Source organism: Pinus tabuliformis, chromosome Q (assembly GCF_031772625.1).
Source record: "Pinus tabuliformis cultivar Carrire ecotype Pingquan chromosome Q, CPIR1, whole genome shotgun sequence".
NCBI classification, from domain to species: domain Eukaryota; kingdom Viridiplantae; phylum Streptophyta; class Pinopsida; order Pinales; family Pinaceae; genus Pinus; species Pinus tabuliformis.
The window spans coordinates 1068017536-1068035007 of record NC_142296.1 but is presented as its reverse complement, the minus strand read 5'-3'; the positions used below and the strand labels follow the sequence as shown (position 1 = coordinate 1068035007).

At 34.9% G+C, this 17472-nt stretch overlaps 2 protein-coding genes across 2 annotated transcripts; both read right to left on the bottom strand.

The window, feature by feature from the left end:
* Positions 1-333: 333 nt before the first annotated feature.
* On the bottom strand, positions 334-5114 carry LOC149223206 (linamarin synthase 2-like). Its single transcript, XM_089387826.1, has 7 exons — positions 4554-5114; positions 3890-4367; positions 3696-3767; positions 3422-3597; positions 3096-3175; positions 2894-2966; positions 334-440 (listed from the first exon to the last, which is right to left on the bottom strand). Exons 1-7 carry the CDS (start codon positions 5047-5049, stop codon positions 334-336), a joined length of 1482 nt encoding a protein of 493 aa, XP_089243952.1. The 5' UTR covers positions 5050-5114.
* Positions 5115-5334: 220 nt separating this feature from the next.
* On the bottom strand, positions 5335-10299 carry LOC149223205 (thylakoid lumenal 15.0 kDa protein 2, chloroplastic-like). The gene is made up of 3 exons (XM_089387825.1): positions 9664-10299; positions 5440-5514; positions 5335-5340 (listed from the first exon to the last, which is right to left on the bottom strand). Exons 1-3 carry the CDS (start codon positions 10297-10299, stop codon positions 5335-5337), a joined length of 717 nt encoding a protein of 238 aa, XP_089243951.1.
* Positions 10300-17472: the final 7173 nt, after the last annotated feature.

Below are 17472 nucleotides of genomic sequence, written 5' to 3'. Positions count from 1 at the left end.
TGCCGATTCATGGTTTCTCTCCTTAGTTTTCACATCCTCCTCATCATAGTACATCCTTTCAATATTCATCTCCTCTGCATTTCCAAATAGCTTTGCTCCTTTCCTTGTCGAGGAGCTCCTCCTTTAACAACTATAATCAAACTAGTGCAAAGTTCATCTTCAGCAACAAAGGGAACATGGATCCTTTGGAAAAAGCTTCCAAGAATGACAAGTGCATCTACTACAGAGCTAATAAGTTCATGATCGACCAACTGAGAGAAAGTGTCAAATATATTCGGTATCAGGCAAAGTCAGAAAACACCTTTCTTATGGGAAGACTCGCCCACCAGAATTTCAGAAATCGAAGCTCTCAGCAATCGGTGCACACATCTGGAGGAATCCATCACCTTCCTGAAAGGAATTCTCACCAACCAGACTGGAGAGAATTCTGGGTATCAAAGCTGCAGAATTAAATCAAAGCAAGAACCTTTTGTTAATCAAAAATAGGAACTTTCAGCAATTTTAATTTGGATCAGCATATGCATTAGTAGTTTTTATGAAATGTAAATGTCAAGTTTTTTTGCTTCAGTATGTAAGAATTTACAAGCAGTCAGTAGTTGGTAAATTAGGAACTTATGAACTCAACATCTCTGTTGATTAGGATTGTGCTCTCTTTTCCTTCCCTCTCAGCTTGGTTGGTTCCAAAATCTATGTAATGGGAGGTTGCTCCTACCTCTTTTTTTGAATAGAAAAACCAATATTCGATTGCATTAAAAAAATAAATTAGAGTTAGTGCAAAATTTGTATTTAGATATGTACCGCTGCCTCCAACACTTGTTAATGGATGGGTTATCTCCATTTTCAAATATTTTTGTCTTACACAAATTCAAATGAGTGGGTCACCTCTCTTTGTGGCAAATTTCTATTTAAAGATTGTTTTTCAGATGCTTCAATTTCTTACATGCATTGATTAGACTCTTCACGTGATTTTCCCTTAGGGAAATGTTCAATTTCAATTTATAAACATGCTCAATATGGGTTTATCATAGAGAAAAACTTCAACTTCTTTTTGACAAACACTACCACTATCAATTATAATTTAAGGAAAATTCTTTTTGAGAAACACAATCACTATTGTGGTGTAAAACAAAAAAAAAAACAAAAAAAAAAATATTAAAATAAAATTAAAATTTAGTAAATTTTATAATAAATATTATTCCATGTAAATGTAATAATTTTGACAAGAAGGGTTTTTCCGAAAGGTTAGTAGACATTGGTAGGCGCTTGTGTTTTATATTTTGTGATACGTAATGTCAGAGCATAAGTCAACTCAACTTTTTAACTATTTTAATGAGAGTTTAGTCACTGATCTTTTGGAAACTCTAGCCAAGATGTCACCATCAAAATTGGAGGAAATTAGACTGAAAGATTATAGTGGGGATGTTTCCAAACTTGATCCTGCAGAGAAATTTCTTAAGGGATTGTATTCCTTTTTCCTTTAAACAAGCAACTTTAAAGAGGTTATCTACATAAGGAAGTCCTTTGAGACGTTAGAGGTAAATGTGTTTGGTGTTTTTTATTTAAATAAGGACAACCCTTACATGTTTATGCCTCAAAAACACAGTGCGTTAAATTATGGGGAAAGGGAAAAGATAAAGCAAGCATACATGCATTTCTTGTTTTGCAGGAATTGTTGGCATCATTCATGGGGATTCTCAAAAGCTTGATACACTTTTTAAATTAGTAGATGTCAAAGGAACATATGGGAAAACAACTTTATTGCATTTTGTTGTCCAGGAGATCATAAACACTGACGGTGCACATCTTGCAAGCACTAGTTAACAATCTCTTACAAATTCTACATCTGAAAACATAAATGATAAATTCTACCACAAAAAACTTGGGTTGCAGGTTCTTGTTGGCTTGAGCACAGAATAGTCTAACGCGAAAAAGGCAACAAGAGTGGATTCAGATAGGTTGTCCAACATTGTGTCAAACAATAAGGCAACAAGAATGGGTTCAGATGAAAAATTCTACCACAAAAAACTTGGGTTGCAGGTTCCTGTTGGCTTAAGCATAAAATAGTCTGATGCAAAGAAAGCAACAAGAATGAATTCAGATAAGTTGTCAAACTCTATGTCAAACAAAAAGGCAACCAGAATAGATTCAGATGGGTTATTCCACTCTGTGCCAAACCTTGCAAGAGTGTTTGGCAAGTTAAGAGATATTTTGCAAATGATAGGGGACGAGACTATAAATATCTTGATATTGATCACTTGGTTATAATATTACAGCACAGTTGATTACCTACTTTAACACCATTTAGTATATTAAAATGGTGGCTTATGCTTTCTCTTTGGTTCAACCCAAATGATAGACAAAAGAAAAGAAAAGTTAGGAAAAATAATTTTGAACAATCCTCCCTATATAATGGAGCGCCATTAATGTAGAAGATGCAGAAATAATTGATGCAAATGAATAATGGGTTGCGTAAATTTCAAAGTCTGCACAGTAAGTAAGTGATGAATGGATGGAGGCAGGGGTTAAATTTGACGGGTGACCCTATCCGTCAAGGAATTTTTTTATGACGTTTTTATTTTTAAACTGCCCATCATATGACTTTTAAAATTTATTTGTACAAGTTTCCATAATTGTTTTTGTATATCAACACAATCAACATATGCATATGGAATTGCTACAAATCTTAATTCATGCTTGTGAAAAAGCCCTTCCTTATCACAAATTTTTTAAAAACCAAATTTAGAGGCATCTATAAATTTAGATAAATAACATGTGCGTATACGGGCGTCAAATTTACCTAAAATATAAGAACCATACCCTCTATTATTTTATGTATAGAGAATTGAAGAGAAAAGAATGGCAGAGAAGGCAAAAATAAGCTTTGAAGACTCACTTATTGTAGGGATATTCTTGCGAATCTCAGCACCAAGAATGTCGAATTCATCCAATCTTTTGCCGAAGGCCGCCTGCTGCAAGACTAAATTTAAATATTCTCAGTGCTTGTAGATTTACGCTGAAATACATGCAAATTTTGACAAAAGAAAACCCCGGCTTTTGTTCGATTTCCATAAAGAGAAATTGAAGCTGAAATTTACCTCTATTAAAGCTACATGGAACGAACTATCAGGGTTTGTAAGAGCTGTTACAGCATCCTCGCTTCGCTCAAATGTTGTCACTGCGATATCCATCAGATTTTGGAGAAATGAATCAAAAGCACAAAATAGTGAGTATCAACAAATTTGATCGTGTTCTCCACTGTCTCACTTAAAGGTATTTTTACTGTAATTTGAAATTGTATTGTCATAATTTTAACAAGGAAGCAATCTTAACAACGGTCTGGCACAAAGTTTCAATAGTCAGTAAAGGAAGTATGGTTAAATTTTACTTTAAAAACCATAAATGAAGTGAAAATTCCTCTTACCTCCGTATCTACATGCTTCCAGTTTGGCCTTAATGTCATTGAGAGTGGCAGGATCTTTGTCTACTACAAGTACATGTAATCCTTTAGGAAAGTCCTTCCATAGATTGCAGTCTTCTAGTACTTGCAACATTGCCGATCTGCAGCTTTCACTTCCTAATGCAGGTTTAACCTTGGCGCTGCACAAATATTCCGCCAGAGAATTGTCGATCCACCCAAGACCGAGTACATACCCAGAAACCCTTGTTATTGCTTGTTTACTTAGCAAAACATTGACCTATTTAAAGAAATCACATTAGCCGTTTCAGCGGGAGTCTGTAGAACCTGCACAGCGCCCGACTGTGAAAGCCTGGAAGACACAGACTAGATTAAGAAGAGAGCAGCTCTGAAAGTCTTTCGCGGGAGATTAATGCACATCTCACATGCAAAAATTCTGTATTCTTCCGCAATAATTATTTGAAAAGGATCAACCCTAAAAGCTTGGGCACAGCCTGCTTGCTCGCCTCTAACCCCCACGCGATCTCTACCAGATCCTTGTCGGATATGACAGCTATACTTCCAAAGCAAACATAGATAACTGAAGACGGCACCTGACCGTCCAACCATTTCACACAGTCGGTTTCTTCAGTCCAGATGCTGTCAGACAGATGGGATTTTCGATTCTCATCACTTTCTGCTGCGTGTAAAAGAGGGCCAAGAGAATACAAGGGCGGAACTCTTATCCGGAGTGCGTCGAGTACAGGACCCTCCAGCTCATCAAAGGTATTGAGTATTACCATGTCGGCTTCCAGAGAGGCCTGCCCTTCACTTTTCATATGCTCAAACATGTAGCCCTTTGCAGATTCTGCGACTTGCAAGAAACTGGGAAGGTCTTTGACATGCAGCGGGGGCATTCCAGGAATGCACGTCAGTATTTCTTCCATGTATCCATTTGTAAAACACCTCTCATCTGCAGTAAACCATTGCATTTAGTCCTTCAAATCCATTAATGGAGAGGAGTTGAGGATGGAAACTTGGAATTAACTTATTTCAAAAGAAATTCAAACTCAACTGACCTTAGTGCAATCAGACAACAAAACTCATATGAAAAGAAAAAAAGTACAGGGAGATGAAAAGAATTGCCATAGTGATATACCTTTGAGAGGAACATAACCATTTTCAACGAGAAGAGGCATGAAGAAATAAGCTGAGAAGCCACAAGCGCTGAGCGTCCAGAAAGATACTCTGGGAACTCCCAGCTTCCTCGCGGTATTCTGCGGAAAGGAAAGAACCCCATCAGAAATAATACATGTCACGGGAGGAACGTCTGGCTGTAAATTCTTCAACTTGTCAATGAGCTTGTCGAAATGCAGAGGGGCGTTGTCATTCAAGGACTCAGATAGCTCATCTAGTTTGAGGGTCCGGCCATGGTCGGCAGGCAGGCCGTCTGGAATAGTTTCAAATCTGAAGTCCGCCGGGTGAGATTTCAGGGACTCCGATCCAGACCTAACCCACCGCTCTTGTATATAATCGGTGTTAACGAATGTGATATAAAAACCTCGGGCGTATAAGATTCTGGAAAGTTGCAGCATGGGCCTAATGTGACCTTCAGCGGGAAAAGGGAACATGACAGCATGAGGTCGGCTCGTCATACCAGCGCTATTACGGATGTACTTCAGTAACACAGAAGAGGGCCGATTCTCAGAGCGAGAGAGAATAGATGCGAATCGCCCTTAATGTTCCACCACGCCGACGATCTCCTTCGTCCTTTTGAATCCAAGTTCCAGTACCTCGAGGCTCGAACCGGTCCATTTCAATCACTTTAAGTTTTAACTTACGGGTGCCAGGTGGATTATACAGTGTAAAAAATATATACGGTAACGTTATATATATATATATATAAATTTATAAAAAAAAAAATTTAAAACTTTTAATTTTTAAACCTGCCCGTCATATTGACGTTTTTAAAAATTAATGGCAAGTTGCAGAGGACGTGGAGATTTGAAATTAAAACGTATTTTACAGGTAAAAAGGCTAAATACGGGTATACGGGCGTCAAATTTAACCCCTGGATGGAGGAGCAACACGCGAATGGGCACAATACCAATGATGCTTAGCTGTCAGCAAAAAGGCAGGAATACAGTTAGCGTGTCAGTACCGCCAAGATGGTAGAATTGGATTTTAATATTTATTTATTTTATATTCAAATAGAATATGTAAAATTAAAATTACACTTCTATCAATTTTTCCTGGACATTCAATAAATCCCAACTATATATGGATCTAAAAATGTATTTACTATTAATATACTTTATATATTAAATTATGTTACGAAACATGAGAAATACGATTGAGAAAATGTACATTAATGAAGTATGGAATAAAGTTGCTTATAGCGTAGAATACTATAAAACGAAAGCAAGTTACAAAGATTGAAAATTGAGAAAAATAACGGGAAGAGAAAGACTTGGAAACATTACAAAGATTGAAAATTGAGAAAAATAACGGGAAGATAAAGACTTGGAAATATTATAAAAAGTGGTTTGATTATTTTTATGGCATAATTTGAAATCTTAGAAATAGATGATAAAATTCATATTAATATGGGATAGAGATTGTTGAGCTATATTGATGTAAGATTTTTTATAACATGATTTACCTTATATATGTTTGCGTTGTTTGCGTTGGTTGTTGTATTTCTAACTAAAAGGATTTATCATATAATTAAATATTTTAAGATCAAAAGCATATATCTCTTTCTTATTATATGTTTAAAATTTTAGAAAAGTAAGTCAATGAAAAAATAAAATTTATATATTTATTTAATTTGTAATTAAATGATAATTTTAAATTAAATTGTTAATTTAAATTTGATTAGAATTAAATAATATTGAGAAAAAGATAAATGGAAACTTATTTTTATTTATTTCAAAAATAATTGTAAATAAATAAAAATTTGATTTTTGGAAAAAATATTTTTTTGGAAATTATTCATGTTCTTATTATTTTATATTGATGTAAAGTTTTGGAGCAACATCTCTAGAGAATCATGAAACAAGATCAAACAATATTAGAAGCACTTCATTTTGCAATCTTAAACTTAGAAACAATATACTTATCATATCCTCATAAAATTAAGTCTTCCTCCATTTATAAGATGACTATAACTAGATACCTAATCAAACAGCACAAGACGACTCTCATTAAAAAAGAATTTATAAATTGCTTCAAACTCCGATCTAAACCACTTGAAAGTTAAAAAAATTAGTTATAAAAATATTATACTAATACTATTAAAAATAATATCATTTATAATTAATAATTATAAAATTTATGATGTAATAAGAAAAAAATATATATTAAATAAGTTAAATCAATGTAATAGTATCAACTTTCCTAACTTAACCAATTATGTAAATAAAAATAAAAATAAAAATATTACACTAAAATAATATTTTAAAACCAACTAATATATGTGAATAATAACCATCATACTTTTATAATAAGAAACATTGAATAACCATACTCATCTTCTAATATGTTTGGTTTCATCCTTGAGAATATAATAATTACAAACACCAATCTCCCCTCTTAACAAAAGTCAAAATATTTTGGTCTGTCTCAACGGTCATTGAGATGATAATATGACAACGCATATGGTAACCATGGTTCCCTGGGTAATAAAAATGCCAAAATATCTTAATTTTGATTTTCTCAACAGCAATTATGATTATAATATTACAACACACTCTATCACATGCTTTATAAAGTCAAAAGTACCTCTCGATACGTTTTGATTTTCTCATTTGGCATATTAAAACTGGTTGCATATGCTTTTTCTTTGGTTCAACAATGTTGTAGAACCCAAACGACAGCCAAAAAAAAGACAAGGAGCCGGAAAAAATAGTGTGAACACTCTGGAAATAATGGGCTGCCAATAATGGGGAAGATGCAGAAATAATTGATGCAAACGAATAATGAAATGATCGAGTAAAGGCGGAAAATAAGAATACGGAGAAGTGAGAAAAGCAAAGGTAAATGCATATGCGAAGATGGCACCCAAGTCCAAGATGTATGCGTTACTAAAGTCGCTGAAAACGGCCGAGGCCAAAGTAAGGGAGGCACGATATATAAGTAAGGGAGGCACGATACATAAAAAACTATGTGTTGATTTATTGAATGGGGTGTGCCAATTTCAAATTCTGCACCAAAGGGAGGGAGGAGTAAGGAGTAACATGTGAATGGGCATATTATTAGCATTTGCACCAGATGTTGCAAAGGAAACACTATAAGGTATAAATTGAAGAACGCAAATATAACAAAAAAAATATTTTCATAAAGAATAAAAATACTTATAATGAATTTATTATTAGATATTCCTATATATTAGCCCCACTAATTGTTTCTCTTTCTTAATGTAACCTTTCACCACTATGGTCACTATAATATCAAATACAATATGTGTCTCTTAACTAAAAACCATTATGAAAGTCAAAATACTTATATGTCCCATATCCCATATAAACCATAATATACTTTGATCACTCTTGGAGAATTACAAACTCTTCCAAAATGCAACTTCTAGCCACTATTAGCATTAAGAAAAAGTAGCATTTATTACCTTATAATCCTTAAGGGAATAACTCTATTATTAAGTAAATCATAGTGCAATATGATTTTTAACACAATGAATTCTAAAAATTATGACCCCTAGTACACTCTCATCATAAACACATTGTAACCCCTAAAATGTTTCAAGACATAAACTTTAATACCTAACACGTTAACTATAACATTAAAACTATAACCTATATGTACTTAAATTGTCTTAACATAGTGAAGGTAAAGAAGAATCAAGTGTGGCTCTTCAAATTCAATCCCACGAAAAACGGATATAAAAAATGTTGACTATTATGTAGATGATATTTTCACTATTGACATTGACCCCAAAACCATGTTATGGGGGAAACCTATGGTAATGATGTTGATGGGTACTCATTATTCTCCCATTAAATGGTATAATGGTGGCCTACATTTTGTAAATAATTTAAGGTCTTAATGTTTGTATCTGGAGCCCTTTTTGACTACTATGCTTTCACAACCTTAATTGTATGCATTTTAAATTTTAGAGATTAGTAAGTTCTTTTCTAATTTAACCCTAGATGAAATAACATTAAGGAATATATGCATTTAAAATTTTAGAGATTAGTAAGTTTTTTTCTAATTTAACCCTAGATGCAATAACATTAAGGAACAAATATAAGTATGCCTAGCTGGAGAAAAAGGTAACAACATCTACTAGGGTATGTCACATCTTATTTTTATTCCTTACAAACCACCTAGATCAAGAAAAAGGCTAAGACTAGTTTCCTTTAAAGCACCATAGCTTAGAAAGGTAGGAATTAAAAGCAAAAGCCTACAAAAGAAAGAAATAAATCTTACAAAAGTAGGACACCAAAGCCTACGAAAGAAAGAAATAAATCTTACAAAAATTATGATGAAGAAGGGAATTCAATACCCATTGAGGAGATGAACAGAAGAACGTGACCTTCATTTTTACTAAAATCACCACAAATATTGATAGTTATTCTAAGTACACAATGTCATTAGGATATTAATCCAATAGTAGGCTGTTCAAAAAGTCCCTTTCTCACTAACTTTCTCCCTCTTTTATAGAAATTTTCAATAGTGACACTTGGCATCTCATGCAAAAATATTTATTTTCTTTATTCCAATAATGCTTGCAATAAAAGGTTTATTTTACACAAATCAAAACGAAATTTATTCTCTGTTGAATGTAACTAAAACCAGAATAACATAATAATAGGGATGCTGAGCACAGATAATGTCAGACTTGGGAACTTTACAACTAATTACAGTATTGTTTTGGCGAGAGAAACACAGAGTCAGTTACAGCAATGAGAACCAATTCCATCTCACTACAGAGCATGATGGATATGTGAAGGAGACCCATTAATCAATGCAGACCTACATGATCACTCTTAGTGTTATATCCCCATTTCCTTCGATGCAAACAATGGATTAATAGTCCCATATAAGAGAGACAGGTTATGCCACAGGGACAACCCTTAACATAAGGCTACATTGAAAAAAATTATAAGCAACCATTGCAACCCTCCTGAGGATACTAATAAACATGAGTTGCATTTGAGCCCTGAACTTCTGCAAAATAAAAAATTCCCAGACTTTTGTATCAGAGTTAAATCATTTTTTCTCAATAGGTGATTTTCCAAAGATGGGTGTACAATTGGAAGTATCCCAAACGAAGCCAATAACAATAGCCACGGAGGAGAAAGAAGAACAACCCACTGCCATGAACCCTCCACTCTTCCATGAGGGCTAAGCTGGGCAGCAAACCTAAACACACAACCCCCAGCAATGGATGTCGCAAGAGTTAAAAAGTACAAGTCATCTGTCAAACCAAGCACGTTATTGCATCCCTCTTCCTTAACAATGCATTGCTTGATGGCATCAATTATATTCAAAATGGCTGCCTGATAGCCCTCTTTCGATACAAAAAACTGATTCCCATACCTGGACTGCCGCCCAACGAAGAATTGCCGAGGAAACCTAGAACCCACTGTTAATCCTATGCCAAAATTCAAGATGTTTGGGGAAGAGATGTCCTCTACTATAGTCACAATCCTGTCATCATGGCACCATAGGTCCCTGAAGGATTTATCTGAAGGAGATGGGGATGACCCAAACCTTGTAAGGATTCTCGTTTTCCACTCTGACTTGTCTTCCAAAGCCTGCAACTCTTGTGAAATCTTCACTGCTTGGTCTGGAGATAAGACCCTGGCTATGTCAATAACATTGGTGAAGTTGTTGGGTAGCTGAAGGTCTGGGACTTTTATTGCTTCTGGCTCTTTTGAGGCCATGTTGGATTGAAAGTCTGAGTTCACGATTTGGGTAATTGCTAAAGATGGTGTCAACTACACTTGCTGAATTAGAAAGGTGAACAAGATCATGGATGCCATTGACAGAGTTTGCTTACCCACATCCTTGAGAATGTTGTTTTTGTGTTGTGCATATATCAATTGAGAAATACCCGGGTTTTTGAAGGTGATCTGAAAGGGGTTGAAGTTGGGTAATTGAAAATGGAGAGGAAAGAGAATGACTTAAAAGAGATAACGCAGCAGGAATTGAGTGGCATTTTAACTGGGGGTGGAACTAGTAGATTTTTGTAAGATTACTCAAAGATTGATGAATACTTCCTGATAAATCATTTGAATTCATGTCCCTACCAAAATCAACCAGGATTCAAAGTGTTATGTTCATTAAAAATAATCTATGACATCCAACTAAAACATTTTAACTGGGGGTGGAACCAGTAGAGTTTTGTAAGATTACTCAAAAATGGACGAATACTTCCTGATAAATCATTTGAATTCATGTCCCTACCAAAATCTGATAAATCATTTGAATTCATGTCCCTACCAAAATCAACGAGGATTCAAAGTGTTATGTTCATTGAAAATAATCTATGACATCCAACTGAAGCATTTTAACTGGGGGTGGAACCAGTAGAGTTTTGTAAGATTACTCAAAGATGGACGAATACTTCCTGATAAATCATTTGAATTCATGTCCCTACCAAAATCAATGAGGATTCAAAGTGTTATGTTCATTGAAAATAATCTATGACATCCAACTGAATTTTTGATAAACAAGAATATTTTTGGTGGAATTTTATAGAGTGCGATGGTGTTTGAATTTTAATAGAAAAGAGAATTTTTATACATGTTGTTACCCATGATCAAAACAATTGACATTCTGAAGGGAAAACTAAACTATTAAATTGACATTCTGAAGGAAAACTATTTTCTTAATGTGATTAGGCTGATAATCAAAATTTAAATTCTTCGTCTTTTGTTGGGAGAGAGAGACGCTTTGTAAATAATAATGTGATTAAGGTAAAATAATCAATTATTTACCAAAGTATTAAATTTCTAAACTAATACTCTTTATGATAACCACCTCCATAATGTAATTAAGGTAAAATAATCAATTATTTACCAGAGCATTACATGTCAATCTTACTCCATTCATCATTTAAACATATTTAACCCAAAAACTTGATTAAATAAAATATTTTTTAATAAGATTGTGTCAACTTATCACAAAAATGTACTCAGGTACCCCATCTGCAAAAATCCATTCACTATTTCATGAAAGTTTAAAATGTAAAATGTTTAATAGTCCGCACCATATTGAGCTAAATTTCGCAATCATATAAAAACTATAAAAATGATGTAACTTAAAAATAATAAGAAAGATCGTCTTACAGTGATTCGAAAGAATTCAAGATTGATTGGTATTCAAACATGATAATTAATTAAACAATTTGAAAGATTTCAAGATTGATCGGTATCCAAAACATAATAACTTAATTAATTAAACAAAACTTGGGTACATAAATCCCAAGCGTTAAGAAATCATTGATTGGTATCCAAACATGATAACTTATTAATTAAACAATTTGAAAGACTTCAATATTGATTGGTATCCAAAACATAATAACCTTAAACCCCAACTAAGAGGTGAAGGCATGTATTGTATATCACTGATGCAAAATGAAATTGAAAACTGTGTTTATGTTTGAATTTTTTTCAGGACATGTTATAAGGTATGTAAATAACTACAAATAAAATAGTTTAAATAAATTCCTTTGTAAAATTTTGAGGTGGCCAATACCCACATCGAAAAGTGTAGAATGATTTGAAATATAAACTCAAGCATATATTATATGTAACCAGAACATAAACTAATAGAAGCCGTTAGGTATCTGTTTTTGTGAGTTGGGGGAAGGGATTCTGATAACTTGCAGGGATTATCTTTTGAAATCTTATGGATCAGACCTAGAGTACTTTATATATGTTATTAAGTCTTGCATGGTCTTGTCTCTCTTGAACAGAAGAGCCACCAAGGAGGTATGCCAGGCTTATCTCAAAAGCGGCAAATGTTAGTTTGAATGTCGACTCCAGGGTTGACATGAAACGTTCTGGCATTCATGATGCTAAGCTGATTTTCCAGGGACCGGACGAATTCATGCCAGGTCTTGAAAATAATCCCAAGATCAAGCGTATCAGTCCACGGTTTGAGAAGAAACGTGCAATCAAAAAGGGTGGTAAAGTGAAGAAAGCCAGGGGAAAAACGTGCCAGAATGGTAAGGGCAACATTACAGGTGCAGGTTTTGTGATTAATCTTCTAGAGCCCGTTGCCAGTGGTGGAAGACTTGAGGATGCAAAGGACAAGGAAGGTGTAAAGTTTTTATGTGTTATTGATAAGGAGAAGAGCAAGCAGGGTTCAAAGGCTTCATCTGCTGATGATAAGGAAAAGGACGAGGAAGCTGAAAAAATTTCTTCATCAGATGGTGCAAGACATGATCATGCAAGGGATTTGGTGTCACAACTCCTTGAGAATCTCGTTATAGGAGAAAAGCTGGATGAAATTGTTTGAACTGAGAAGAATAAAATCATTCCAAAGTCCCCACATAAGGCTAAGGTATGGGTATTGTATCATATTTCTATACTTGAGCAAAATGTTTTACCATGAAAAAACAAACAAAAAGTCCAGGCCTATCAATGGGGTTATGGTTCAGTAAAGGCGAAGATGGTGGCATGTCAGGTCACCCATCAAGGTTTCATTTCCTTGGAGGCATGGATAAGGGGATAGGACTAGGTGCAATTCTTGGGTGATTTTCTCGGAAGAATACCCCTTGTGGCAGCTGCTTAGATGAACCTCCGTTCAATGGTTCATCCCTTCAGGATTGTGTTGCTGCTGTTTGTGGCGCCCAACCTCTTTGGACATATTGTAATGCTTCTCTTGATTAAGAAAAACTTTCAAAAACAAAAATCTCAGCTCAATGAGTAACAGGTTTTTTCAACTTCCTGAAAGCGATGAGGGACAAACCTCATAGTGACCTGCTTGCATAGACGAACTGGTACCCTGGTGGGTTTCTCGAGAAGCCACTTCCCTGCCCATTGAACCACAATTCCATTGACCTGAGGAATAATTTATCATTAACCAGGAGAAAATAAAATCCTTGAAAATACGAGTTTATACAGAATCAAAGAAAGGAAGCTCATTACCATAATGCCTGTCTACCACAAGTTATAGCAGTTTATTAAATGCTAAAGGGAGAAACTTTGCAGGTAGTTGAGTCAAGCCAATCCCTAGCACCTAGCAAAGTTTATCAGCACAACCCCTTCCTGTGCACTGCCCTTTCTCAACCGTGCCAGCATTAACATTTTTTGCCTTAAAAGTGATGCTTTCACAAGATAGATAGGAAAAATTGCATACAACAGGCTGCAAGGGGTGAAAGGGGTCTTCTTGAGTAGGAAAATTAGCACAAGAGGGGTCAACCACAAAGTGCCCACCGAGGGCAAAGCCAATGCACATGCAGTCAGTTTACAATGCTAGTAAGGAGAGAGAATATGAAAGTTGTCGAATGAACTTTCCAGCGAAGGGTGGAATTCAAACAATTACCATGCTAAACTAAATTCATAAATAACCATAACTATAGGTTGCGAAGTAATTTAGCCAATTAAAATAGCTATTTTACCAAAATTGTGTAATTTATCCAATCTTAAAAACAGTTAAGGGGAGACAAACAGAAAAACTTGACAATAACTATTATTATTCAACAAAACATAGGCCTTCTTTCTCACTACCTTTGTACAGCGAGAGCAGAGAATGTCTTCCCCCAGGGTGCCAATAGCTTTTCGAGAGAACTTGGCCCTTGGTCCATAATTCTGATATTCGGCATAGAAAAGAGCCATTCTTGCTGCGATGGGTGACTGTCATATGCACGGAAGGTTGTGGAGGAATTTAGAACTACAGTTGGAAGTAAAGGATCGGTTGCAGGGCATCACCCATGGGTTCGATGAGTTTTCCAAAATAAGAATTCAATAATATTGTTCTTGATACATTTTCCACAGTCTGCCACACTCTGTGAACATCCGGATTGGAATTGAAATCCCTCGTATATTCTTTGGTTCCATCAACTCTGCAGTGTTGGAAGACCAACCATGCTCAGTGAGCAGGGTCCGTCCCATCGCTCGTCGTTATGGGATTCATCTCACTAGAATTTGATTTAAACTAATGGGGCGCACCAGAATTTGACTTAAGCTAACAGCAGCGCAGCAGAATGGAATAGTTGTCAAAAACTGCGGCCATTAGTGCAGCAGAATGGAACAGTTGTCGAATACTGCGGCCACCTATAACGAAATTTTGTGCATGAAGGCGGTTGGATTCATACCGCACTAACCAAGGTCGGATCCATTGCCACTTGGTTAAAGCGGTTTACAATTCAAATCAACGGCATATCAGAATCTAATCGTCTAACATGAAATCAAACGGCGCAAACAGAGGACACGAGGGCAGCAAAGGAGTTGTTCTCACATAAGAACGCCTTATGGCGTAATTAATGATAGAGTGTTTAAATTTTGTTTTTATGATATAAATGGATTCAACGCTATTAAAAAAGTTTGGGATACTCAAAATTTTGAAGCTCAATCATAATTTGAATTTCCAATTTTTTTTGCCCACTTTTATCAAAATCTCGCCAAAATTTTCATTATTTTCTAAGCGAAATTTACATTGTGTGAAGTGCTACAAGATGTCATCTAGTAGCCTCATAAAGGTTGCAGGGGCATTTGTTAACCCGAAGGGCATGCAACCACTCAAAAAAGCCCTCATTGGATTTGAAGGTGGTCTTCCATACATCTATGGGTTCTATTGGAACTTGGTGATACCCAAACTTCAAATCAATCTTTGCTGGAGTACTTGGCTCCCTTGCGCTGGTCAAAAAGGTCATCACTTTGTGGGATTCTCTGTTCTTGAGAGTGATTTTTTTTAGTGCCTAATAATCAATGTTGAGTCTCTAGGTCCCATCCTTCTTATATAAAAGTACAATTGGGCCCCCACAAGGTGAGGAACTTGGTCAGATGTGTCCTTTTTCTAGCAACTTCAGAATCTGCCACTTGGTTTCTTCATTTTCCAGAAGAGAGCGGTGGTATATCAACCCAATGGGTAGAGGTGCTTTGGGAGTCAGATCGATTGAATTCTTGACCTGACAGTGCAAAGGTACCCATGTGGGTGAGGAGAAGATGTCCTTGTATTCTTCCATGACCTTATCCATTGCTTCTGACACATGGAGGAACCCTTTCTGGGGGCCATGGATGTCGCCATGATCTTCGCCTTACTTTGAGAGAGAATCAGAAAGAAAACAAATTTCCTGGTGTAATCTTACAACATTTCTTATAGAGATTCAAGAAATGACAGTAGGCGGGGCTACCTCTATTATCCTATATAGCTTACTGCCCAAAGTAATAATAACAGTGCAAGGTTTGGACTCATACACAACATGGTTTTTCCACAAGTATTGTTGTTCTAACAATACATCACAAACTTCAAGGGGAGCAACATCACACAGTACTTCATCCATGAAGGGCTTGATGTTATAGGGCAAGCGACACTGCTAGTTGATGCAGAGATCTCGCCCTTGGTGGAGCCACTCGATGGTCTATGGTTGCAGGTGTGGTGTTGTCGGTAGGCCCAACCGCTTCACGACCTTAGTTGAGATGAGGTTCTTTTGACTTTCATTGTCGACAATGAACTACAATGGTGAACCCTTCACCCACATATGTGAGTGGAAGAGATGCTCACCCTTCTCTAGATCTTCAGGCTCAATCTTCTTAACCTTGGTGGTGGAACATTGGCACTAGGTTCTACATCAATAATCTTCTTCCCCTTATTGGTCTATGGCTCAGAGTCAGAACGTGTATTTTACTTAGAATCTTCTAGCTTAGCCACCAGTGATAGCATAAGGTGAAAGCATAGAGCGAGGTTACACTTTTTGGCGAGAGAGGACGCATTTGGGTGGGAAAAAATGATGGCTCGATCGAGCCATTTAAGCACTCTATCGAACCATTTAAGTGCTCGATCAAGCATTAAAACTAACTCTCCATCGAGCTCATGTGTAACTCCAAGTTAAGAGCTAGATCAAGCCCTAAAGTGTCATCAAGCTCATGTGTAACCCCGGGTTAAGAGCTAGATCGAACCCTAAAGCTCCATGAGCCTTAAAACTAGAAATTTTAAAATTTATGTAAATTGAAATTGTAATATTCTTATATTTATAATTTGGTAACTTAAAAATTAGTTTTTAATATGATTTATATTTTCAATGTTATAATTTAAATAATAAATTTATTATAAATTTAATTTAAATAATAAATTGATAAACAATTTTTTTATCAATTTGATTAAATAAATATTATAATTTTTTATTAATAAAGTGTAAATAAAAAATGTGAATTTGGTGTTGCTAGAAATGTATATTTTATAAAATTCACTGAAGAGTTAATAAACATGATTCTCTCAGTGATAATCATGCCTATTAAAATCAAACTTACACATATTTTAATATTGAAATTGTAATATTTTTATATCTATAATTTGGTAACTTAAAAAATAGTTTAATATGATTTATATTTTCAATGTTATAATTTAAATAATAAATTGATAAAACATAAGAAATTTATCAATTTGATTTAATAAATTTATATGAATAAATGTAGCTCAAAAATGTGAATTTGACGTGGTTGGAATGTATATTTTATAGAATTCATAGAGGAGTTAATAAACATGATTCCCTGGGTCATAATCATATCTATTAAAATCATATATATATATATATATATATATATATAGACGCACACACTTGTTCAGGAAAAAAATGAGTGCAGTAGTAATAATTAACTTAGTAAGTTGCAGTTGATATAGTTGTAATGAGTGCAATGGTATTTGCGGTTATAAATCTCTCTCAACTTGTAAAATGTGATTGCACTCAACAAGTGGGAACTATATATAGAAATTTTTACTTTTTGCAATATATATTTTAAAAATATTATTTGACTAATTTGAATTTGAATAATTTAGATTTAGATGTGTGTATAAAATTAATTTTAAAATAATAATATTATAAAATTTAGTTAGCTTAGTTTGTTGTTTTATTTATTTATTATAATTTGATTTATTTCTATTGAAAA

Excerpts from the sequence above, each read along its gene's own strand:
- LOC149223206 (XM_089387826.1), bottom strand. The coding sequence starts at position 5,049 with ATGACGAGCCGACCTCATGCTGTCATGTTCCCTTTTCCCGCTGAAGGT. Across the intron at positions 3,176-3,421 it reads GGAAGCATGTAGATACGGAG|TGACAACATTTGAGCGAAGC; the intron begins GTAAGAGGAATT and ends TGGATATCGCAG. Across the intron at positions 2,967-3,095 it reads TCCATGTAGCTTTAATAGAG|GCGGCCTTCGGCAAAAGATT; the intron begins GTAAATTTCAGC and ends GTCTTGCAGCAG.
- LOC149223205 (XM_089387825.1), bottom strand. The coding sequence starts at position 10,299 with ATGGCCTCAAAAGAGCCAGAAGCAATAAAAGTCCCAGACCTTCAGCTA. Across the intron at positions 5,515-9,663 it reads CGTTTGGGATACTTCCAATT|CTAAGCATCATTGGTATTGT; the intron begins GTACACCCATCT and ends TTTTGCTGACAG.